The sequence below is a fragment of the Rhopilema esculentum genome, chromosome 6 (assembly GCF_057945365.1).
Source record: "Rhopilema esculentum isolate cy_ngs chromosome 6, ASM5794536v1, whole genome shotgun sequence".
NCBI classification, from domain to species: Eukaryota; Metazoa; Cnidaria; class Scyphozoa; order Rhizostomeae; family Rhizostomatidae; genus Rhopilema; species Rhopilema esculentum.
Window position 1 is genome coordinate 10,766,918 of NC_142820.1, and position 23,872 is coordinate 10,790,789.

General features: G+C 34.4%; 2 protein-coding genes across 3 annotated transcripts; one reads left to right on the plus strand and one right to left on the minus strand.

The window, feature by feature from the left end:
- Positions 1-348: 348 nt before the first annotated feature.
- On the plus strand, positions 349-13,766 carry LOC135685908 (SWI/SNF-related matrix-associated actin-dependent regulator of chromatin subfamily A member 5). Its single transcript, XM_065202003.2, has 22 exons — positions 349-515; positions 841-1,091; positions 1,331-1,431; positions 1,680-1,780; positions 2,649-2,828; positions 2,995-3,150; positions 3,898-4,029; positions 4,507-4,581; positions 4,918-5,027; positions 5,383-5,519; positions 5,954-6,318; positions 7,052-7,184; positions 7,494-7,639; positions 8,367-8,486; positions 8,973-9,203; positions 9,430-9,558; positions 10,032-10,148; positions 10,313-10,447; positions 11,097-11,189; positions 11,637-11,756; positions 12,177-12,293; positions 13,069-13,766. The coding sequence occupies exons 1-22, from the start codon at positions 444-446 to the stop codon at positions 13,138-13,140; spliced, it is 3,093 nt and encodes a 1,030-aa protein (XP_065058075.1). The 5' UTR covers positions 349-443; the 3' UTR covers positions 13,141-13,766.
- On the minus strand, positions 11,636-22,609 carry LOC135685910 (DCN1-like protein 4). Of its 2 annotated transcripts, none has more exons than XM_065202006.2 (9): positions 22,413-22,609; positions 20,684-20,777; positions 19,245-19,330; positions 18,701-18,780; positions 17,894-17,985; positions 17,085-17,193; positions 16,202-16,306; positions 15,391-15,493; positions 11,636-15,153 (listed from the first exon to the last, which is right to left on the minus strand). In XM_065202006.2, exons 2-9 carry the CDS (start codon positions 20,752-20,754, stop codon positions 15,080-15,082), a joined length of 720 nt encoding a protein of 239 aa, XP_065058078.2. In that variant the 5' UTR covers positions 20,755-20,777; positions 22,413-22,609; the 3' UTR covers positions 11,636-15,079. The 2 variants fall into 2 exon arrangements, with proteins under 2 accessions (XP_065058078.2, XP_065058077.2); XM_065202005.2 differs by having other exon boundaries at positions 22,418-22,608.
- Positions 22,610-23,872: the final 1,263 nt, after the last annotated feature.

The window sequence follows — 23,872 nt, forward strand, 5'->3', positions numbered from 1 at the left end:
AATATTGCTCAGCTTCAGCTCACATAATTGCATCTCCTTTCTCAGCACTTCCCCTGTTTTGGGATCTTCATAAACAATAACAGGGAATCACAGAACTGACATATTTCGTCTTTTCAAAAATCGTAGTTTCTATCGGAGAGCGGACGATATTCCTCTGAAACCTTATCAGATTTGAAAAAAAGTGATGATACTTTAAGAACATATTCAGGTTCAGAATAAAAATTTTCTTAGAGTACTGAAACTGTTTATATAAAAAAAGTTTTTAGAAAAAACCTCTCTTTCTTTTCATGTACGGGCGATGCTTCAGATCAGCGGCTTTTGTTTTCACGCATGTGCTCCATTGAAAAGAAGATATCGCGCTCAATCGTAAAACGCGCGCACACTGCCGAATGCGTTGAAGTTTTAGTTATTTTCGTGATAAAGTAGCAAGATACTGGGTAAAGATGTCTGAAAAACCTGTGGAAGAGAGGGAAGAAAGCAGTTCTTCCGAAAATTCAAGTGAAGATGAAGATTCGGTAATTGGTTTGAAATTTTTTCAAGGTTGTCACTAATGTGCGTTTTTTGTTTAGGCCTGGCGAGGCCAGGGCCTAATATAAAAGCTGCGGCTGAAGTTCCTTAGTTCAGTTTCAGGGTGTTTTCGATGAAGTAACACATTAAATTTAGTGAATAGCAGTACTAGATAATCTATTTTCTTGAATATGTACGACTTCTTTTATCTTCTTGATCTGATTGTCAAGGATCAACTTTTATTTGGGACATATTTGATTCTATTTCTACCTTTAGTTAAGCTAAGTTTTTTGTTGAGCAACAATTAAATTTTAAGTTTCAATTTTTCTTAAGGAACAAGAGAAGAAAAAGAAGAAGCCAACACTACCACCGATTAAAAATCCGAACTACTCATTTGGGAAAGATTACAGTAAGAAAATTGAAGGCGACAAGGCCACAAGGTTCCAGTACCTACTGTCCCAAACGGAAATATTTGCTCATTTTTTGAATGCAGCAGGAAGAAAACCACCTACCAGCCCATTGAAAATGAAGAAAATGCCAGATTTTGAAAAGGCAGCAAGTAGTTCAAAAGCAGATGTTGGAGAGTAAGTTTAAAGGAATTTGGAAATAGTACTATCAAGCTATTTTATGTAGAAAGTACAAGTTAAAGGAGGAATATCTTTAAACAGCTCTTTAACTAGTTTTTGAGAAAATTACATAAAGTGAAGTCCTTATGCATACATTGCAGTGTGCCAGAAATACCATTAAATTAGATTTATATCATTGTTGACCTAATTAATGAAACAAATCTGTCAGTTGTTTTAACATCCAATCTTTTATTTAGCCATCGTCATAGAAGGACAGAAGAAGAAGAAGACAAAGAACTACTTGAAGAGGGAAGGCATTCCCAAACATCAGTGATACACTTTGAGTCCTCCCCTACTTGTAAGTCAATATATTAATTAATAGAACTTCAGCATGAAAACATAAATAGATGAAAAGCTATCCATTATGTCAGTTTATCAATACTAGATGAACTAATTTCAGTCACAAGGTACAATGCTACATAAGAGTAGATATTTTGGTCAAAGAACCAACATTTCCTAATTTAGTGGTCTGCTTGAAATTGATAATGATGCTTTTAATAATGTTTGTTCCTTGTTGGGAGTGATAAGAATATCCTTGTTTGGCAGATATTAAAGGTGGACAGATGAGAGATTATCAGATTCGGGGATTAAATTGGCTTATTTCCTTATTTGAAAATGGCATTAATGGAATCCTTGCTGATGAAATGGTAGGTGGTACTATCATAAAACATTTCCCAGTTTTGATGGCACATTTCCTTCTCGTATTTGCATTATCATTGAATAGAGTTCTTAAGAGTGATATCATAAAGATATTTTTTAAGTTTTTTGTATTTTTATCACATAACCTATAAGAGCACCAAGAAATACTTGGAAAATGCAAAGTCAGTTAAATATATATATCAAAAATAAGGTATAATATGGCATGTCCAATGAAAGATTTGAAGGTTGCCAACCGATTACTATTCATAAAGTTATGAACAGAGAATACAGAGGTTTGATAGGGAAAGAGCCTGTGCTCGGCTGGCCCTTTCTTTTAACTGATTTTGGACATAATTGAGGTACCGTAATTCCTAGGAATACTAAGAATTTCTTTCTATGCATTTAATTAATTCTTACCAAAAGTATAAATTTGTTGTGGTAATTCAATAAAACACCATAGGCAACCTCAGATGGCAAAAATCATCAAATGGAGGGGTCAATTCGTAAATTTACAGTAGCAGTGGGGGCTTATTCGAGGGGGAGCTTTTTCAAGGGGGGGGGGCAATTCAAGGATTTACGGTATTTCTTGATGCTCTAAGGGTATGAGATCCAGATTCTAGATTTCTGAAAAACAAATTTATAACGTCAACACTGAAAGCCTACACTATGAAAAATCATTGCCACCAATGAGGCTTCATTGCTTGTGATGTTGGTCACTTTCACATTATTATTCAACCAAAATATACTTGCACTTAAAAAAGAATGGACCCTTGACAATGTCCACAAATTATATATAGAAATTTGTGCACTATAGCAACAACAATTCCAATTATGCCACAATGTCAGTCTTTCAATAGCAGTATGTTTTTTTCAAAGGGACTTGGTAAAACCTTGCAAACCATCTCACTGATTGGGTATATGAAGCATCATAGAAATCTGCCAGGACCTCATATTGTCATTTGTCCCAAGTCAACTTTAACCAACTGGATGGCAGAGTTCAAAAGATGGTGTCCCTCACTCAGAGCTGTGTGCTTGATTGGAAATCAAGAGCAAAGAGTATGTTTCATACAATCATCAACAATTATTGTTGAATTTTTTGTTTAAATTCTGTTTTATTTTATATACATGGATTTTTCAATGGTTCTGTAAAAGTTGCTTGCTTTCATTTAGTTTTTCTTTCATTAGCAAGAAGACATTTCAATTCCATTTGTTTCATTTTTAGGCTGCACTCATCAGAGAAACCCTTCTACCTGGTGAATGGGATGTTCTTGTGACGTCATATGAAATGTGCATTAGAGAAAAGGCAGTTCTGAAGAAATTTGCATGGAGATATTTAGTTATTGATGAAGCCCACAGGATTAAAAATGAAAAATCAAAGGTATATGTATATTATAGCCTTTGTGTGTTTTTTTTATTATGATTTTTATTTGTAATGTTTCTTATCAAGAACCTTTTCAGTTTTGCATCCATTTGTTGTTTGTAATATTTGATTCAATTTGCAGCAGAAATTTTGATAGTATATATAAGAATGAAAACCCTTTGTCACTGAGCTACAGTCATTGTACATACATTGATTTATTAGTAGTTATTTGCTCGTTAGTAGTTAGGTTGCAATCAATTTATATAATATTCAAGGGAATCAAAGGTTGTTAAACTATTTAGTTACTTCAGGCCTTTTTGTTTGTTGCCCTTGTGACTATATCGTTATAATACTGCCTGTGCACTTGTAATGATTAAGTGGCAAACTGTGTGTTGATACAAGTTTCTATCAATCTAGTCATTTGTATGTAATGCCCTTTATTGACAGAGAATACACGGTAGTTTTATTCTATAAAGACCATTTCGAAATTATGCCCTATCATTTAGATCTCTAAGCACTTGAACATAAAAATCAAACACCAAGAAATGCTTGCAAGTCTTTCAATATCTTAAGTTTAACTGTATTTTAGAATACTTTAAAGGTTTGCACCTCAGAAGCTCAGAAGTTTTGTTTACAGACAAAAGTTCTTGTAAATATAGGGTAGATGCTAGTGGGGTAAGTCAAGCTTTTGCAATTCAAAGACATATGTTCACAACTTGAATAGATATATGTGAAAGCCTAGCCTTATACCTGTATTCTTTTTAGCTTTCGGAAATAGTAAGAGAATTTCGATCTGCAAACAGACTGCTTCTCACTGGAACACCATTGCAAAATAATCTGCATGAGTTGTGGGCATTGCTCAACTTTCTCCTTCCTGATGTGTTCAGTTCTTCTGAGGTAGGGATTCATTTTGACTAAGCTTTGTCTCTTTTCAAGCTGAAAAGTGTTGATTTTTGAAGAAGTATTTATCATTTAGTTCTTGAACCAAAGTGTTATTCTTTTTTATCTATAAAGATCATTGTTTGAAATTTTAGTCAGTAGCATTGTGACATTTTTATCTTTCAGATTTTAAAAATTGTTTGTCTTTCTTGAAAATGTGATAGTATTACTATTATAAGTTTCCGAAGACACTGATCAAATTTATAAAATATTTTTTTTAAAAATCTCATGTGTAGGAGATAACTTAAACATTACTTCTAAACTATACACTCTACTTCCATTTAATATTTTTTTGAATATTCCAAGCTGAGGCTGAAGCAATTGCTAATGCCTGCAACTTTAAGACTACTAGCAGCTATTGTAAACCGTTTCTACTGAAAATTTTCTTTCCTGTTACTTTTTCTTAACATTCTTGTTTGTTACTTTATGTTATAGGATTTTGATGCTTGGTTTAACACACAGAATGTGGTTGATGGTACTGAAAGTAAACTAGTTTCTCGTTTACATGCTGTAAGTTTCCTCGTAGTTTTTGAGAGAACCTGTTATAAGTAATCATGAGATTTTAGATTGGTTTTGTAAAATGACTACCATACTTACAAAATACACAGAGCAATTTATAGTTGATAAATTCCAGTTCTCAAATCCCGGAGTTGATGATGAAATGTTTGTTTTTAGTTGAAATACTTTTGGATCTTATGTATTTGAGTGTTGTGGTCTATGCCTCTTAGTTGTTTCATTTTTCCTTTGAAATATTTTCATAATTTTTCCCAACCCTAATTTCTCTTGAATTATGAAGGGATCTGTCACCATTTGATGGCTGCTGTCTAAATTTTACTGGTGTTCTAGGTTCTAAGGCCGTTTCTTCTACGAAGACTTAAAGCAGAGGTAGAAAGAAGACTGCTGCCTAAAAAGGAGATAAAGATTTACGTTGGACTGAGCCAGATGCAACGACAGTGGTAAGTATGATGTATATGATTATGTAGTAAAAAATTGTTCTTCTTGTTTACATTCAAATTCATGTCCCTGCGTTTTATAAAGTATATGAAATATCGATTTGAATGTGACACAAGTTTGAATATTTGACACAAGTGGAATATGTTTAAGGCTTTTTTAATAACTTATGTTATGTATACTTCTTAGTTTCCTTTAAGTACCTTAAAGTAGATATCTGATAAATCTTAACATGACATATATATATTATGAGATAATTATTGCAACTAAGATAGAACTACAATAAGATGCAGGAGCCTGACAGCCTTAATGATATTGCCTGTCTGCATTTAGAAGATTGATTGCCGCTTGTGTGTTCAGGTACACAAACATATTGATGAAAGATATTGACATTGTAAATGGTGCTGGGAAATCAGACAAGTTGAGGCTTTTGAACATACTTATGCAACTGCGTAAATGCTGCAATCATCCTTACCTTTTTGATGGTGCTGAACCAGGTCTGTATATACTGTGTTCTTTCTTGTATTCCAGCTTCTCTGATAATCCTGCCTCACTGATAATCCCACCTCACTGATAATCCCACCTCACTGATAATTCCACCTCACTAATAATTCCACCTCACTAATAATCCCGCATCTAATTAGGAGGTCTGATAAACAAACCTGCAGGGGGAATACAAGAGAACTGTTATCTTTTTATCAAGCCTTTAACTAAAGTTTTTTTTCTATGACTGATATGTAACTTGCCAAAAAATTAAAAACATAGACCAGTGGTATTTATTTTAGGTACATACAATTAGTGTTTTCTCATAGCAATTCATCAACATTTCTACTTACATATACCTATAAGTTACTACGTAGTCTGCTTATATATATGTATGCAATTTCTGTTGTCTTTCGATTCTGTTAAAAGTGAGACTTTCTCTCTGCAGGTCCTCCATACACAACTGACCATCATCTTGTTGATAACTGCGGTAAAATGGTCATGCTAGACAAACTGTTGAAGTACCTAAAGCAGCAAGGATCAAGGGTTTTGATATTCAGTCAAATGACAAGAATGATGGACATAATGGAAGATTATTGCATGTGGCGCGGATTCCAGTACTGTAGATTGGACGGACAGACAGCCCACGAAGAGAGACAAGCACAGATTGATGCATTTAACTTACCTGATAGCGACAAGTTTATTTTCATGCTTAGTACTCGCGCTGGGGGTCTGGGCATTAACCTTGCCACTGCTGACATTGTTATCATTTATGACAGTGATTGGAATCCACAAGTTGATCTTCAAGCTATGGTGAGATGAGTTAATTTTTGAGTATTTCCTTCGACCAACGATTTACTAAATCACATAATCAATACATGACACCTGAAACTACAATAAGTGAGCAAAACTATTGCACAGGCTGAGACAGGAATGGCGGCACTGCAGCAAAAATTTTTTAGCTAACCAAAATTCAAATGGCCACAGAACATTTCATCGCTACTCAGGGTCCACGATTTTCACGGCATATGAAAACCAAAAAACGTACTTCATCCTAATTCAATCGTAAATCGACGTATTATGCGGGAGAAACAAAAATTTTCGATTTCTTCCGATGAATTACATTGAATTACGTTCTATTAGGATTATTCACGATTGGCAGTTTTCATATAATTTGGTCGGTTTTCATATAACGGAAATAGTCTTAGTTGATCGTAGACTCTCAGTTGCGATGAAATACATTAAAATAAGTTATATGAAAACCAGCCTTAATTGTATTTAGTTTTTAGATGCATTTGCTTGGTTTTCCACGTGTTACGTTACACTTTAGCCAACACATCCTAGACTACCAGTTTCTGGCGTCAAACAGTATCTTGATTCAAATTTAGTAATTTGTTAAGTCATTTGTTTAGGTTTGAGCACTCTTCACTCTGTATCGAGGCATTGTTATGTCGTTTCGGTCCAAACTAATAGAAACAGTGTAATTTGTTCTCGTGAATCATCTTTTTCTGTTCCATGTGCCTTAAAAATTTACCATTTTCTACAGGATCGTGCTCATCGTATTGGGCAGAAAAAGCAAGTTCGCGTCTTTCGGTTTATAACAGAAAATACAGTTGAAGACCGCATCATTGAAAGAGCAGAGATGAAGCTGAGGCTTGATGCAGTTGTCATCCAGCAAGGTATGGGCGTCATCTACTTTTATTTAGCATTCTCTATTTAATATGCACGAAAATTCATGGTGAGATGATAAAATCTTGATTGAAGAAGATCTGGAAGATTTAAGGCTTGATGACTGCTTTGAATGTTAATATCAGAGTAGCATATCAGGGCCGTGCATCTAACAATTTGCTATTGATCGGTTAATAGCAATGTTTATTGTAAGTCCATTCACGTTTATTGAGTAGATCTACCCTTATCAGACCGTAGAAACTGAGATCAACAGTGAATAAGAAACCTTTGTAGATACGTTACAAGTTTTTCCTCTACAGGACGGTTAGTGGACCCAACGGTTAAAGTTGGAAAAGAGGAAATGTTGACAATGATTCGGCATGGCGCCAATCATATTTTCGCGTCAAAAGACTCCACTATTTCTGATGAGGACATTATAACCATTTTGGAAAGAGGTGAACGCAAGGTGAGACTGTTGTTCAGTTTATAAACAACTTTACCGGTTTTTCTCGTTCTTATGGATCAATTTCATAGGAACCACGGAGTACTATGGGCGCGTGCCCCCTTTTCACAAACGAAGGTGACGTAGAAAAGAACTACGCGCAAACTGGAGTGTAGTGCTAGGGGGCCAGGGGGTAAACAGCCAATTTCTTATTTTTGGTATTGTTTTTGCAACATTTTGCGCAAGAACCTTTCCTGTTGTTGTGATAGTGCTTCACTCCTGCGCATGAGCCTTAGAGATTCGACAGCAATATCAGCAAGAACCGCACCGCAAAGCAGTGCTAATTTTTGGCGAGCTGTAAGCCATCCTGCAAGGTTGCAGTAAAGTGTGAAACAAAGAAAGCCACCGACTCAGAAAAACAGTCGGTTGTAGACCTGTTTCGCCCCTCATCAGGGTTTATCAATACGGCTAGACTTACCCCACCCCACCCTCCCCCCTCCCACTTTTGAAATGCCCCCTACGTCTTTGACCCATTTTACGGAGACAGATCAATTTATTACTTGTCTATTGTTCTCCATTTGACCTTTGTGGGTTTTGTTAACTCTTCTCATATTATCTTTAAAAGTCTGTAATACTTTCGTGTATAAGACTTTTTTTTGGTATATTTTGAACAATTGTTTCTTAAAAAAATGTTCTCATTTTTACTGAATTATGGTTTAATTCATCAAGTGTTTATACTTTTATCCTGCAGACGAAAGAAATAGAAGATAAAATGAAAACTTATGGCGAAAGTGCTTTACGAAACTTTTCTATGGATGGTCCTCAAAGTATATATGAATTTGAAGGGGAAAATTACAAAGACAAAGAGAAGGTTCGGAACTTTCATTTAATAATTCTTGGTTATTTGATTTAAAAGCTGCCGTGTAATACTGTTAAGCAGGCTGCAGACATCATTGACCATTTATTATTTCACATCCAAAGACTGATTCAGGTCTCCTGATACACCTGGCTCCATTGCTTGTTCTGTTCCCTGTGCGTGTTTCCACTTTAGTTACTGGTACGCATTTCAAGGGAAATAAAGAGAAAAAAGGGGGGGCATCAAAAAGATAATCTGTTCAACAATTTTTTTGAAGGTACAGCATTTAAAAAAGGTTTGAAAGAAGCAAAAATTTAAGACATGGTAAAGCTCTTCGTCGGACACACTTCATACAACATCAAAATATATATCCAGTGTGGATCGAAATAGGCCAATCAGAAAACGCCATATCTATATGTAAACATAGGCCCGTTGCAATTTCTCCACTCAACTTCTCCACTATATAACCATCCAAACTAACATCTTGTGTTATATCCATAGGCTGCTGGCATCGCCCACTGGATCGAGCCACCGAAGCGTGAACGTAAAGCCAATTACGCCGTAGATGCATATTTCAAGGAAATGCTCCGAATCAGTGATACCCCAAAAGCCCCTAAGGCACCACGTCCACCAAGACAGCCCAATGTACAGGACTTCCAATTCTTTCCACCAAGGCTGTTTGAGTTGCTAGATAAAGAAATTTATGCGTACAGGAAAAGTGTTGGATACAAGGTAAAATCGTTATTTTGTGAATGCAAAAACCATCAGTTGAAATTATGACCAAATTTTTGAGCCTTTCTTGGAAAATGTTTTTTGGGATTTTTTTGATCCCATTTTATTGCCTGTTTTTTTATGGAACATTCAAAAAAGAATGTTTTCATTCAAAACTCGTTTACCGCAGGTTTTCAGGGCCTCAAACTCACCCTTTTCACCTTTTCAAGCACCAAGTACTTTTTAGGTCCCAAAAGAATTGGACTTACCAGAAGCAACTGCCAAAACGAAACAAAAAGAAGAACAAAGACGTGTAGACGAAGCAGAACCTCTCAATGAAGAGGAGATCAAAGAGAAGGAAGAGCTTCTTACAGAGGTAACCGAACATACAATGGCCAAATCTTAACTCTATTGGTATAAAATCTAAAGCCCGCTATTATAAGAATGCTCTTAAGCTCACGTGACATCGTAGAGTCATGTGATTTAATGTTGTTGTTGCTTGTAGATCATTCTGGTTAAAAAAACTTGGGCAACTACCGTTTTTGGCGAGCATCGAGGAGCAATCATGCTTAGTAGAAAGATATGACTTGTTATGCATTATAACGCTGCATTCTGATGCATTTAATTGTTCCCCTCCTAATTCACACAAACCCCACAGCATAAACAATGTCAGTTTGAATCTTCTCGAGGTTCAAGGTTAGCATATTTAAACTTTGATAATCTTTGAATGTCAATCAGAGTTATGAAAGCATTTTTCATAGCATTAAATGTACCACGTGCATTCAGTATTTTTTCCTATACAAGTAAAACCGAGAAGCTTTTCCAACTCAAAAACTCTCTCTTTTTCAGGGTTTTACTATTTGGTCGAAAAGAGATTTCAACCAGTTCATCAAAGCATGCGAGAAGTATGGGAGAGATGACATGGACAGTATATCAAAAGATGTGGAAGGCAAAACCCCAGATGAAGTAGGCTTTATAAATTTTTGTATATTGATGATTTGCTGTTCGTGTAAGAACAGCAGAAGCGCTGCCTTCTAATTGAATCATTTCTGATAATGTCTAGATGCATTGTCTATGATGTACATGATTAGTCACCCCCTGCGTTCTCACAATCAGCTTTTCGTTTTCAGGTTCGTGCTTATGCAGGCGTGTTTTGGGAACGATGTAACGAGCTCACTGATATCGATCGTATAATGGGACAAATAGAGCGAGGTGAAGCGAAAATTCAACGGAGAATCAGCATAAAAGAAGCAATGGATGCCAAGGTTCCGTGTTTTGTAATTTCTCTAGAAACCATATCAGTGGCGAAACGGAGCCATCTGTGGCCCTAAGGAAAAAACTGAGACGGGGGTCCTATTTACGTACTGCAAAAAGCCCCATCCAAGGGTGAAGAACATGTAAAACAAAATTACGAAGATGTAAAAATGATAATTTTACTCGTTAACAAGAGGAAACTGGGTTATAAAAACTTCCGTTCAAGAGCTTTAAAACTTTGAAGATTTAAAAACATAGATATAAAAACATAGATATAAAAACAATTTAGGACCCCTTTTGGTCGGGGACCCTTGGTTATCGAACTAAGGTGCCCTAAACTGCGTTACGCCACTGAACCATATTTTCATGCTTTGAAGGTGCAAACGGCGCTGATGTGCCATTTTACCAGATTTCGTTATAATTTAGCTCGAAATGAACATTTATATTTTTATATATTTATTTAAAATTGACCAGTATAAAGTATGGCTGCAGCATCTTCCTTAGTATTCTTTGTTTCGTCAGTATTATATCTATTTCCATTCACCAGCAGAGCATCCAAGCACCTTTTTACATTATCAAAAAGCACGCGGACACCTCAAATGCTCATTCTTTAGTATGTCGGCCGCAATTGCATGCTTTCATTGTTATCATCTATTGTAGATGGCAAGATACAAGTCTCCATTCCACCAAATGCGGATTCAATACGGAACTAACAAAGGCAAAAACTATACTGAAGAGGAAGACCGGTTTTTGGTAATGTGATTTCTAAAATCATTTATCAGACTTGCTGTAAAACTGTAAAATAGTCGATGAATTATTTGAGGGGGGCGATTTGTTTTTCTATCTTATTGTTGTCTCCGTAGTTGTGTAAAGAAACATTAGAGCTGAGTAAAGTAACATTAAGAGCCAAAGCAGTACAAAATTCTGCTATGTAATGTTTGATGGTTTTACTTTTCTGTTTGCTTGCCGTTTCCCTTCCATCCTTGACGCAGGGAATATTGTCTATTTTTCCTTGATTTTTGTAATAAAAAACCTTGCATTTATTTTTGCGCGCTCAAAAGTCATCCCACGTACTCACAAATTTGTTGAAAAGGTGTGGGAATCCCAAATTGTTTTTCTTTCTAGATGTTTGATTCATGATAAAAGCAATTATTTTGTTCATCTGTTATGAAATAATAATTGCAATGTATGCCGTTGCAGATTTGTATGCTCCATAAACTTGGCTTTGACAAAGAAAATGTGTACGAAGAGCTACGACAGGCTGTGAGAAGCGCCCCTCAGTTTAGATTTGACTGGTTCATCAAGTCAAGAACAGCAGTGGTAGGAAACACTTTGCTCAGATATCTCTAAACAAGCGAGTGGAGCTGATTACTGGATATGCCAATAATTCTAGATATAAGGATATATCTATAACTATCTATGCAACATCTATACCTGTCTCATTATCCAATGCTTTATTTATGCCCTAACCTTACACTAATATTCGATTCTTCCAGGATTTCCTTTCAGTCTCTATTAAAACTTTTCAAACTTGTACAAAGACTAGATACGCTATTTTATGTCCTAACCTTACACTCATTTTAATATTGAAAGAAATCCACTCTTCCAGGATTGTCTTTAAATCTCTATCGAAAGCATTTCATCCCCTTTAAATTCTTACAAAGACTAGATTCACTATTATAAGATATTTAGATATAAGATATTCTATAGACCTTAGTTATAAGATATTTTGATTCAAAGGAATTGCAAAGACGGTGCAACACTCTGATCACGCTGATTGAAAGAGAAAACCAAGAATTAGAAGAAAAAGAGAAACAGGAAAAGCGGAAGCGTGGTCCAAAGCCTGGTCTACCGAAGGTAAAAAATTTTCATCGTTTGAAATTTCTCTTCCAAGAATCTAACTGTCCTTAATGTGGACCTTTATTGTGTCATAGAATTTCTTTGATGATTTTTAGTTTCTGCTTTTACAATATTTAAAGAGGGTCATATAAAAATATCTACATCATTTTGTTGCGTGTTACATTTGGTTTATTTTATACGAGTATGCCTAATTTATAGCTATATAGCTAGTTGTTAATTGATTTTGATCGATAAAGAGATTTGCTGTCATTGACTGGTTAAAGGCAGTCTGTCCCCTTTTGTGCTGAACATTATTTTCACGGGAGTGAAATTCAGGCACCGTCGATCTTGATCGGTGATTAAGCGATTTAAACCAATCAGAGAATGGCCACTGTAGTGAAGCTGTGGCTAGAAAAATTTTGTTCCCTGTTTGGTTTGTGCGACAGATTTGTGAACAGCAAAAAGGAAATGCTTCCATTATCATCATTCAATTCCAGTAATTAAATCTTCTTGCAAGTTCCGATAGCTTTTCGCTCGCAGTTTCAAATGTTATCCACAACCGCAGCTAGACCAGCCAAAGAGAGACGGAAGAACGATTGTTCATATTAACCGATCATTGAGGGGACAGACTGCCTTTAATAGACAGCAGATAACATTCTTGCATCATTCGGTGTTGCATTTTTTTTCCTCCATTTTTATTGTGTCTATCTTTTTATCATTAATATATACATGGTTTATCATAAATATTAATCGTTATTAGATGCATGTCTTAATGTTATTATATTTTTCTTAGGGCTCAAACGTGAAGAGAAAAGCCGATGGAACCCCAGATGGCCGGGGAAGGCCCAAGAAAAAGAAGCCATAAGTGTTTGTCTGCTCTTCTGTTCAAGCAGTCAGCGACTGCTGTTCTTTCAATAATCATTTCAGACGCTCAAACAAGATGGTTGAACAACAAAACGTGAAATGGCAACTTTTTTTCTTTCAGCATTGTATGCCTTTATGAAATTGATAACATCCCTACTCTTGCCTAAGGATAAGATGCCAAGACTGAAAACGCTTAGGCAAGTGTTTCTCATGGAAGTGCTTTTTCAAAATAATCAGATTTGTATGTCTGTCCTTTTAATTGAAATAAAGGTGTTTTTATTCTTATGTATTCCATCCTGAAGTAGCCCTTTGATCACAACTTCTTTATAGAATACAGCCATTAAACCGTGCTCCACACCCTTTGGTAGAGCAGCATGTTAATTATTACTCGAGCCCCACTATAGCTGGAACCTTGCCCCGTTGTTTCGCGAGTCAGAGATCCTGGTGTAATTTAGATCAAAAAATTATGTCATTTCTCGTTCAATATCAATGTAAAATATTTGTTTTAATACTTGACTAAAAATAATCTTAACATTTTCTTACGGTAAAAGAACAAAATATAGGATATTGTTTCATTTGTAGTACCATGGTGTTAAGATATTTATTTAGATATTCATAGCTTGCAAATAGTGGTTTTTTCTTTGCTTCTCAGCCTGTAGTATTTTTGTAAAAAAGTATCCCGAATCCTTTGGAAGATAGTGATCAAACCATGTGTGTGTTTATTTTCTAATATCTTTTAACCAGAAGTAAATGTTTCTGCATTTTTTTGCCAAATTACTTCTGGCTATATTTTCATTTTAGCCTCTTTCTCCAAAATATTTCTGAACCATGTGCAAAATAAATAAGATTATTTAGGTGGTAAAAAATCTGAAAATGGTTTTGAAAAAGCAAATTGTGTAGCTTGATCTTTTCAACCATAGTTGTAACATTTTGTACTTGGAGGAGTGTCAGACGAAAAAGCTTTAACCATGTTGTAATATGTTCGCATATTTCAAAGTCATTTTAAAACGAATTGATTACATATGCCTTATCCTCTGTTGATAATTTATATCAAGGACTTTGGAGGGCTCCAAAAATACCTTCGCAAAGAAAGCAGCAACTAACTATACAGCTTTTCCATAGCAGCTATTCCCGTTAAAGGCATGGTGCATTGACAAATCTCCAGGCGGATGTTGCAGAATATTCATCGATAAAGCAGTCCACAAAATAAAGCAACTTGTACATTAATGTTTCAGGATACAATATGCATAACGGAAGCAAAAGAAACTTGATATTAGAGAAAAACTATGCCAAAATATTTCACAGGCTACAGGGTTAAAACTGAAACTGGCATTATTCAAATGAGTCTGACTATAGTAACTGGGCTTCGTCATATGACGCTACTGTTTTAGTATAAACATAAACCGTTATGACAGGTTGATAAATGTACACTGAGGATTGATAATTATGAAAATAGTAGGCGAATCGCTAAAAGACCATAATCTTAACTAAGATGAATCAAAAAATTACTTGCAGACTTCTCATATCCGTAATGCTTTTCAGTCAGATAGAGAGCGAAGGAAAATTAAAAAGATAGTGATACAAACAATGATGGTTTCTTAAATCTAATGTTCCTTTTTGATTCTCCAAAGGGATTGTTCGATCCCTGAAGCATCCTTCTAGCTATACCCAATATAGCAAATAGGAAAAAAGTAATCTGTTTGCCAATCCTAACAATATGAATGTTGAGGTATTCAAATTTTTAAGTGACTAGATGAAGCGTAGATAAATTATTAAAATGCTAAAATGATTGCATAAATGCTAAGAACTGACACTAAGAGGGTTTGATGAGAGACACTAAAGCTAACGGCTACTAACATGTAATAATTACATTACGTAATAATAACGAAGTATTAAAGACTCAAAAATAAATTCGTTTTTTTGTAATTTGAAGACTGGGTTCACTGCTTTTGGCTAGATTTTGAAGCATCTTTTGCCTTCACATATTCCACAAATTCGTCAAGTAATACGGGCCCTGAAAGAAAGTAAATGCTAAAATGAAAGGTAGTTCTCCAAGTTTTTGCAAGCAAGATAGATATTAGGTGATAATTTACATGGTAAACAGTATTCTTATGATAGACTTTGGGTGATAATTCACATGGTACACATTATGGTGATGATAGATATTGGCTAATAATTGACATGATACATATTTGTATTGTGTATTTGTATTATCATCGAAAGATGATAAAATTTCAATATTAAAACTTACATGCTCCTTCTACATCGTAATTTGAGAATGACATGTCAACTGTTCTGATGAATTCCAAAATGCTATTCCACTGATCTCTATTGATTACTTTATATTTAGTTTGCTGGAAAATAGTGAGACATGGGTGAAGATATTGCCACAGTTTACTTGACAAGTTATAGGTTTACTCATTACCATTAACCTACAAAAGTAACAATAGAGCAATGAGAATATATAAATAAACATTACTTTTTGTAGCCATTTAAAATTGCTGAGTAAATCAATAAAACCTGGACTTCCAAATTCAGATCTTGTTTCTTGACAGAAGTATACAGAATCTAATTTAGAAGTATTGTAACAATTGGGCAACTTTGTCAATCAAGTACCCAGAATTACTATTAGTCTATAATTTCAAATGTAAACAGAGGATCCGAGAAGAGACTAATTAACAGAAAGGGCAGCACAGGGAACCAATCATTTGAATTGAATTTCGGGTGCGTGATCGTGAAATCTAATTTTCCAGTGTCCTGAAAGCCTGATTTGCAATTATTTTTACATGTAATAAAGTGATTTAGCATGGATACTTGTAACCCCCATAGTATAGGTTACAAGAAATATCTCAAAAAAATGTGAACCTCTAGCATCCTTGTTGATAATGATACAATTGCATTAGGCAAAGAGAGCCAATACTTGTTAAATTTACTGCGATAATTAATTAAGATTTGCAAATCTTTTTTTCAATTCATATTTGGTCATTGAACTCTTATATGAATAAATATGTAAATTTAATATATTCCTGGTGTCATGCAGTCAAAACAAGTACAATACTCACATTCATATATTCAAGAAATATGTCAATCTGTGGCCAGATATCTCTCAAAAGTAGATTTAACATAGCCTTTCCTGTTTCAATATCTAAGCTTCTTTGGTCTTTATCCTAACAAAAACAAAAGTTGATTGACAAAATAATACCTTTAAGCCTTTAATCATACATTAGTCCTTAGTCTATACCAAGACATATGAAAATACCTCCCCCTTGAATTAATGTCTTGCAATATGTAGGCAGCTTGATTTTGTATAAGGTTTCCTCATGTTTTTATCCTCACAAGCCAGAAAGCAGGAGAAAAACAGACTTTTAACATTCAAGTTTCAAAATATGAATGGTTCCACTTCCAGATAACATGAAACAAGAACATTTTTGCTGCTGATACTCACATTGAACAAAACTATTTTACAAACTGTTTTGAATGGTTTGTAACTTTTGGCTTAGCTCCTTTAATTTGTAAAAGTTATAAAATATTTGCATCAGCATGCTTATCAAATAACATGGTTTAAACAGGCCTAATAATTGTGGTTGACAATCAGTATGAATTATAAACTACATTGTTATGATACCACCACTCAACAAATGACCCTTATTTGATTTTGCCAATAAAATCAATGAATTTGAAGCCCTGTTAGTATATCAAATTAGCAACAAGTGTGAACTGAATTTATTCAGTCTGAAAAGAAGAAAAAGGAGTAGAGTCTATATCCAATCTCAATTCAGCTCCATTCAATTTTTTTTGTATACTACAGAAGAAGAAAACTACTGTAATACAAAAGACCCAAGGAAAGTATGAGCTTATCTAGCTTGGGCTGTTGACAAAAGATATAAATGAAAACACTGTAATAAAACTTTAAAAACTTTACACAATTTTAAAAAATATACATACCCGACAAAAGTCAAATGCATATCTGTATATCTTTTTAAAGTTTGAATTATCTTTCAGATATCCTCTAAGAATGTCAAGTTTTGATTTCAGCTTCAGAAGAGAATCACAACTGCAAACAATGATATCATTATAATTATGATTAATAATTTTGGCTTTCTCTCAAGGCAACAAAAAATATTTATTCTACATCTATAATTAACATTATTCACAAATCCTGAAACATAAATTAAAGTGGGGAGGCCAAGACTCAAACAACTACTGTAAAAATTCTTGTATGCCCAATGGGGTGCTCAGCCTTTTAATGTAGTTCTTATGGCTTGTTCTTAGGGTTTTTGTAGGGTGTTCAGCCTGTTTTTGGAATGCCCAGTCTTCAAATAATGTAAGGAGGTTGGCCTTTCAGGGAATCCTTGTTTACAAGGTGTTCTCGATTTAATTTATTACAGAATATTTTCATAAACAATATCTAGAATTATACATTTCATTTACAATTTATTGAAAAAAAGAATTAAAGGCGTGGATTTCTATTGTTAACAACAAAATGAATTTGCTTTATTTCTGGTAAACTAAAAAAACAAATGGGAAACATGCCTGGTATCCATATGTCAACTCCTGGGGTGTTTTAATGAAACGCACTGCATTTATGTTTACTTTTGTAAACCAGGAAAAATTTTAATTTCCAAATTCCTAAACCCCATACAGGGATACACTGCATATGTATAGAGAGAGCTTATATGAAGGCTTTTTTGGTAAACAAAAGCCCCTAAATTTGCAAAATTGGCCCTCTATCATTTGAAACTACCATAACTTACCCAAGACAGCACATTCCAGACTTCCATTCACTGAGTTTAAAGAACCCCATGTTTTCTGCCCTGAGCTTCCAAGCAACCACTAACATTACAATCTGGAAAATAAAACATTGCTTAAACTGTTACAATAATTATTTCTGGATGTATAAAATGAAGAAAAGTTTTGGTGGTGAATGGTTTTGAAAATTAATTTGACTATGAGAAATAAGAGACATTATGGTTTCAAAGCAATTTAAAAAAATGCCAGCAAACAGAAGATGAAAGGTTTGAGGTATTCATGAGCTAAATTTTATCAAAATTGTAGACAGGTTCAGGTTCAGGTTCAGGTTCATTTTATTTTAAATTCCACAACATACATTTCCACAAAATACTAATAAAAATACAGCAACATCAAATATCAAACAATAAATATAACAATAAGATATGGAACACAAATTATCGGTGGGATATGTATGTATGGGGAATTATTTAAAGGAGGAACTCTCTCAGTAGCAACAGTCATAGTTCTTAATATCAAAACTTAAAATCTGATACTTTGTAAATAGACAGGTGCTAAAAGTGTTTGGCTAAAGATAATCTTAATATTCTTTGTTCAAGTCCTATCTGATCAATTTCCTCAAGCCTTTGGCAGCAATTCTGTCATTCAAGTGTGAAATCCTGTAAAATTTCTTATGGTTTCTTCATCATACTTAGCTTTTCATCATAAGAACTTAATCACATAAGATTTTGCAAACTAAGTATTGCAAACCCTAAGCAACTAAATAAGAAATACAGGTTTAATTATTGAATAAGAAAGAATTTCCCACTTACGTCTGTTGGATCAACTCCTAGATCAGCACAGAACTGCTCAATTCCTTCAGGCCCAATCATCTGACCCTTAGAGGTATCATCTATTACATGCAGAAGTTTTTATTAGGATAAAAAGCTTTTTATCAACAAGCCAATGTGTATTGATGATAATGCAATCAATTTTGACAGATGAAATCTGCTGGCTCAACTGGTGAAAGAGTGGAATGTTAATAAACAGGAATGTTAATAAAAATTACAGAATTTCAATCCCAGTACAAGCTGCCTACAAACAAACAACGAACAAAATAGTTAAATGGGAAAAGTTTAAACTTCTGAGCAGGTGTACTTAAAAAACTTTAAAATAATGATGTGATTACTTGCAAAACTGCCAACCAGGCACCAGAAAGCAGAGTGATTTGGGTGTGCCTACTAAAAAGCTCATATCAATTTCTCAACTGCATGCATTAGCAAAAGGTGTATAACCTAAATAGTTAAACCCTTTCTTTCTCTCCCTAAAGTCCAATTCAAAACACAGCAATACTAAATTTTACTGAAATAGGCTTACCACAATATTTCTGAAACCAAGCTTCACATTTCTTCAGTGAGAATGCGCTGTCTTGGTCATTTGATGGAATAAATATTTTTGATGTTCTGAAAGGAAATTTCATGACCAACTTTATTTTATAAATCTTAAATCAGATATATTTGAAATTAGTTACAAACAATAAAACTCCAGTTTACCTTGCTACTTAAACAATAATTCAAATCTTCAGTGTTCCATACCTTAAATCTTGACAATAATGAATAAAGGGTGATTTCCAAATAACTTTTCTAATTCAAAAAAAATCCCAATGATGATTATCCTTATCTATCTATCTATCTATCTATCTATCTATTCATAATACGCCAAATCAACGAAATACCTATATGGTCAAGCCTCATTTTCATATATCATAATTCATTGGCGGTGATCCCCGTTGCAGTTTCCTGATAGCCCATTATAGTCTGTGACAACTGAAAGACATATGAAAACATGGACATATGAAAACATGGTCATTAGGAACCTTTGGCAAATCTCAATTTAATCTCAAATTACTTGTAACTCAGGTAGGATTGTCTCTTAGCTTGCAAAAAATTGAAGTAACTTTTTACAAACTCATTTTACAAAAGCTGAAATAAATAATGTTGAAATTTTGGCTTGCATTTGTCAGTTTTTTCTTTTTTTTTTTTCTACTCATTGAAATTATCCCTAAACTCCTTTATTACAGTGTTTGGAACTGGCCTAACTCTTGAAATTAAAGCTGTTTTCAGGACCCAGAATCTCCTCTCCCTCTATTTCTCGCCTTTAAGAAAGCTGTTTTTCTCAAAGGTAAGATTATCATCAAACATTGAGCTTAGACCATCAGCCATATTCTGAAACATATATTTAAAATCGAGCTTGGGTGCTCAAAAACTGCTTATAGCATTGGGGACAATCCTTGACCATATGGGATACTTCCAGACAATCAGGGATGCTATGCATCAGGTAACATTGCCAATGCTTTGTGATATATGAAAAACCAAGCTTTATTACCTACAGGTTGTGCTTTGTTAAAATGGCTTATTTTGTAAAGATAAAAAATTATTGATACAATTGTTGAATGATGGATAAAAAAGTGGTTCAAGTCCACTCTGTGGACTAAAATGTTCCTAGTTGGAAAAATAAAAATATTTTGCTCTCCTTTATATTGTCCTTGTTATGTAAGAAAAGCAGTTCATAGTTATTGTCTATAGTAATTTGATTCTTGTAATTTTTTATTTTGCGTATAAAAAACAAATTGAAACTGCTTTAGACCAACTTTAAACAACTTGAAAAACTGTTGCTTTCTCTTCAAATATGAATCATCAGACATTGAATGTATAACCAATGAAACAAAAATATTCCAACTCTTCTTATAAACCATTCAAAAATTGTATTTTTTTTCTCTCAAAGCATGGAAATAAGATTTGATTAACAAAACACACCTGACAAAGTCTGTTAAGACATTCTTTTTGCCTTCATCAAATGCCTCTTTTCTTTTTCTTTTTGGTGCCATAATATTTATCTTTAGCTGCAATGCTGGAAACAAAACAATGAAACATTATTAAGATTTCATAATTCCATAAATAAACAAATTTATTTTCAGATACATAAATGTTTATCATATTAACGTCAATCAAAAACATTGTTATCAAGAAACGAAGCTGTGTTTTTTTTCAAAATTATATCATAATCAAAATTAAACAACAAAGAATTTTTTGTCTTGCACATGCATAAATATATTTAACAAAGCATAGATATTTAACAAAACATAGATGGTTCCAGAGAACATTTTATTATAAACTCTTCTTCCATTAAAAAAATGTCTTTTCCAGTCAAGCCAGTATCTATTGATTGTTCTCAGATAACTGTTCTTAAACCATTAACTTAATATGACTGTCTACCTACCTGCCTACCTGCCTACCTGCCCACCTACCTACATACATACATACATACCTACCTACCTACCTACCTACCTACCTACCTACCTACCTACCTACCTACCTACCTACCTATCTACCTACCTACCTACCCAACTACCAGACCTACCTACCTACCTACCTACCTACCTACCTACCTACCTACCTACCTACCTACCTACCTACCTACCTACCTATCTACCTATCTACCTATCTACTGCACATTAACCCACCTGCCAGGGTGGAATCCACATGAAGCACATGCCGGACATTCGCCAATAAACAATAGAAAGACACTGGGAAATTGTTAGTCTACGCTGGATATCTCGTCATAGTCTAAGCTACATGGATTCCATACTGGCCTACCTGTTAATGTATTATGTGCAATTATTAGTATGGTAATAAGAAAAAGTAAAGTTGTTGGTAAGATTCATGATAAAAATAAGTGTTTTAGCAATTATCTAGCTCAAGCTAAATTAAGGTTCTTGGTCAAAGGTCAAATCTTTTTCTCTGAGTTACTTATCTTTTAAGTATATAAAAACTAAATCTTTAACTAAATCTTTCAAAATACAAAAACTGAACTGAACTGAACTTAGTGTTTATAAAATATTAGCTTCTGTGCATTATCTACATTCCTCTTCAGACAACATTCAGACCAATATCTTTATTTCTGAATTTGAAGAATTCTGTAAGGAAGTTCCAACAATTAACAAACGTTTTACTAAAATTGCAAAATTCAAGTGTACATCTACAAGGCACACAAGCCACAGATGATCCATCATATTGGTTTTCTCCTAGCATTATTTAACGTAAATGTTTGCCCAACTAGAACGAATTCTTAGAAAGAAAAAAAATAATACTGTGTCCAACATATAAAGTGGTAGGAAATCATAACTTGAATATCGGTCTTCCAAAAATTACAATCGTACTCATACATCGTTTCGTGATTCTTTCATACCGACCTTTTACCTTACTAATAATAAATCTATATAGTTTCACACCTGGAAAGTTGAAATCATTGTTTAAACATACGGATCGTACTTGCGGCTTTATTTGACTTGTTTAGTTGTAAATAAGCATCAATTAAACATCTGAAAAATTCTCAATGTCCCTTGAACTCAAACGTCGAAAGCACCAGCACCATCCGCCAATCTTTTAAACGATTGCTATTCGCACTCAGCCTAAAAGGCTCACCCTTATTAGTTATTAGCATACAAACACGGCAATAATTTTCTGTCATAAAAATTAGCCTTACCTAACCTTTTATTCAGGAAGTCTCTTTGTAAAAGTATATGCAGCTTTCTTATAGCAGTCTTGATGGCTATTCTCTTTTTACTTTATTTGAAATTTTGAAATAAAGTAATTATTCCAAACTTAGCTATGCATGATCATGTCTTTCCTTGAGCCATTTCAAAAGGACTGTTTAGGCCCTTCATTGTTAGCATATTTGTATCCCTGTGCGAGAACCTTAGAGGGCTTAAGTGGTGACGTCACAAACAAACATTTTAAGAATTTTTTCGGACCCCTTAACCAACAAAAAAAGAGCATCACGAAATACCTCTAAACACGTGCAAAATCAGTAAGAAGTATGTTACGAATTGGCTGCAGAAATGGCTACATAAGAACAGGCTGCCAAAATGATAATAATCCGTTAGCAAACTTCAAATCTATCTTTTGTCAATGGTCATACCTCACCCGAAAGTTGACACATTTAAAATCTCAAAAACGAGGATTTTATGTGTAGGTGCTTTTTCGGTGAATATTCAACACAATCGGCAAACAAAGGTTGTCACACTCAGGGGTGTAATGCTGGGGGGGGGGGGGGCTCAGTTGTTCATTGAAAATTAAAATTTTTATGTTCCTTTTATAATTTGGGACCAAGAGATTGGCAAAGCTGGTAACACTTCACTTCTAGTTGACGGCTGCATGACGCTTTCGATTACTTCGCGTTCTTACTTTTCGTCTTCTGCTTTTCGTCTTCTGGGTCACACAATAAAATTTTGTGTCATTCATTGCTAATGTCTCATATGTATGAAGGTATTCGTTAGTGTCGATGTACTCATTCGCAGATATTTTTAACGCAATCAAACTTTCATACTGTGTTCTATCACGCCCCTCCCCCAATTTTAAAAGAGCTCATCGGTAGAATTTTATTTATAACAAAATAATTTTATGCCAAATAAAATTCCTGTCGGTAACATATGGTTTTGGATCCCCCTCCCCCTTGTTTTCATCTAAAAACTTAGAAAACGGCGTCTTTCTTTATGACTGTCGAAAGAAATTCGGTTTAAATAAGTTTGTGCATCTGTGCATTCACGGTAAAACAAATTTCAACTGTGCACCAGACCACACAGTGCTATATCGAGTCGATCATACCATACTGCTGATATGCATCAGCTTGCGTACTTCATTTTCAGGGCTTTTTTGTCATACTGACTGGGGGGCTTGTCCCTTTCTTTATATTCGCAAAGGTTCGCCCCCGCAGCTAGTTTCCCTTGAGAAGGCTATGCTCATTTTGAACGATAATCTTTGATATCACTGCAGTTTGATGACTTTCTAAATATTTGGTAGCCAAAACCCTGAAAATTATCTTTCAAGTAGACGAAATGATAAGGCTCTGTAGCACCTATCATTATGGTTAAGTTCCCTTTTACAGCTAATTTATTGATTAATTCTGTAAAAAGGTAATAGAAAACAAGGTTTCTCTTCAGAGGT

Bases quoted from the DNA above. Each gene is read 5' to 3' on its own strand.
- LOC135685910 (XM_065202006.2), bottom strand. From the start codon at position 20,754: ATGGCACCAAAAAGAAAAAGAAAAGAGGCATTTGATGAAGGCAAAAAG. The intron at 17,986-18,700 runs GTAAGTGGGAAA...TTTATTTTCCAG, and splicing joins TAGGAGTTGATCCAACAGAC to ATTGTAATGTTAGTGGTTGC. The intron at 17,194-17,893 runs GTAAGTTATGGT...CATTGTTTGCAG, and splicing joins TCTGGAATGTGCTGTCTTGG to TTGTGATTCTCTTCTGAAGC.
- LOC135685908 (XM_065202003.2), top strand. From the start codon at position 444: ATGTCTGAAAAACCTGTGGAAGAGAGGGAAGAAAGCAGTTCTTCCGAA. The intron at 3,151-3,897 runs GTATATGTATAT...TATTCTTTTTAG, and splicing joins TTAAAAATGAAAAATCAAAG to CTTTCGGAAATAGTAAGAGA. The intron at 12,294-13,068 runs GTAAAAAATTTT...TATTTTTCTTAG, and splicing joins CAAAGCCTGGTCTACCGAAG to GGCTCAAACGTGAAGAGAAA.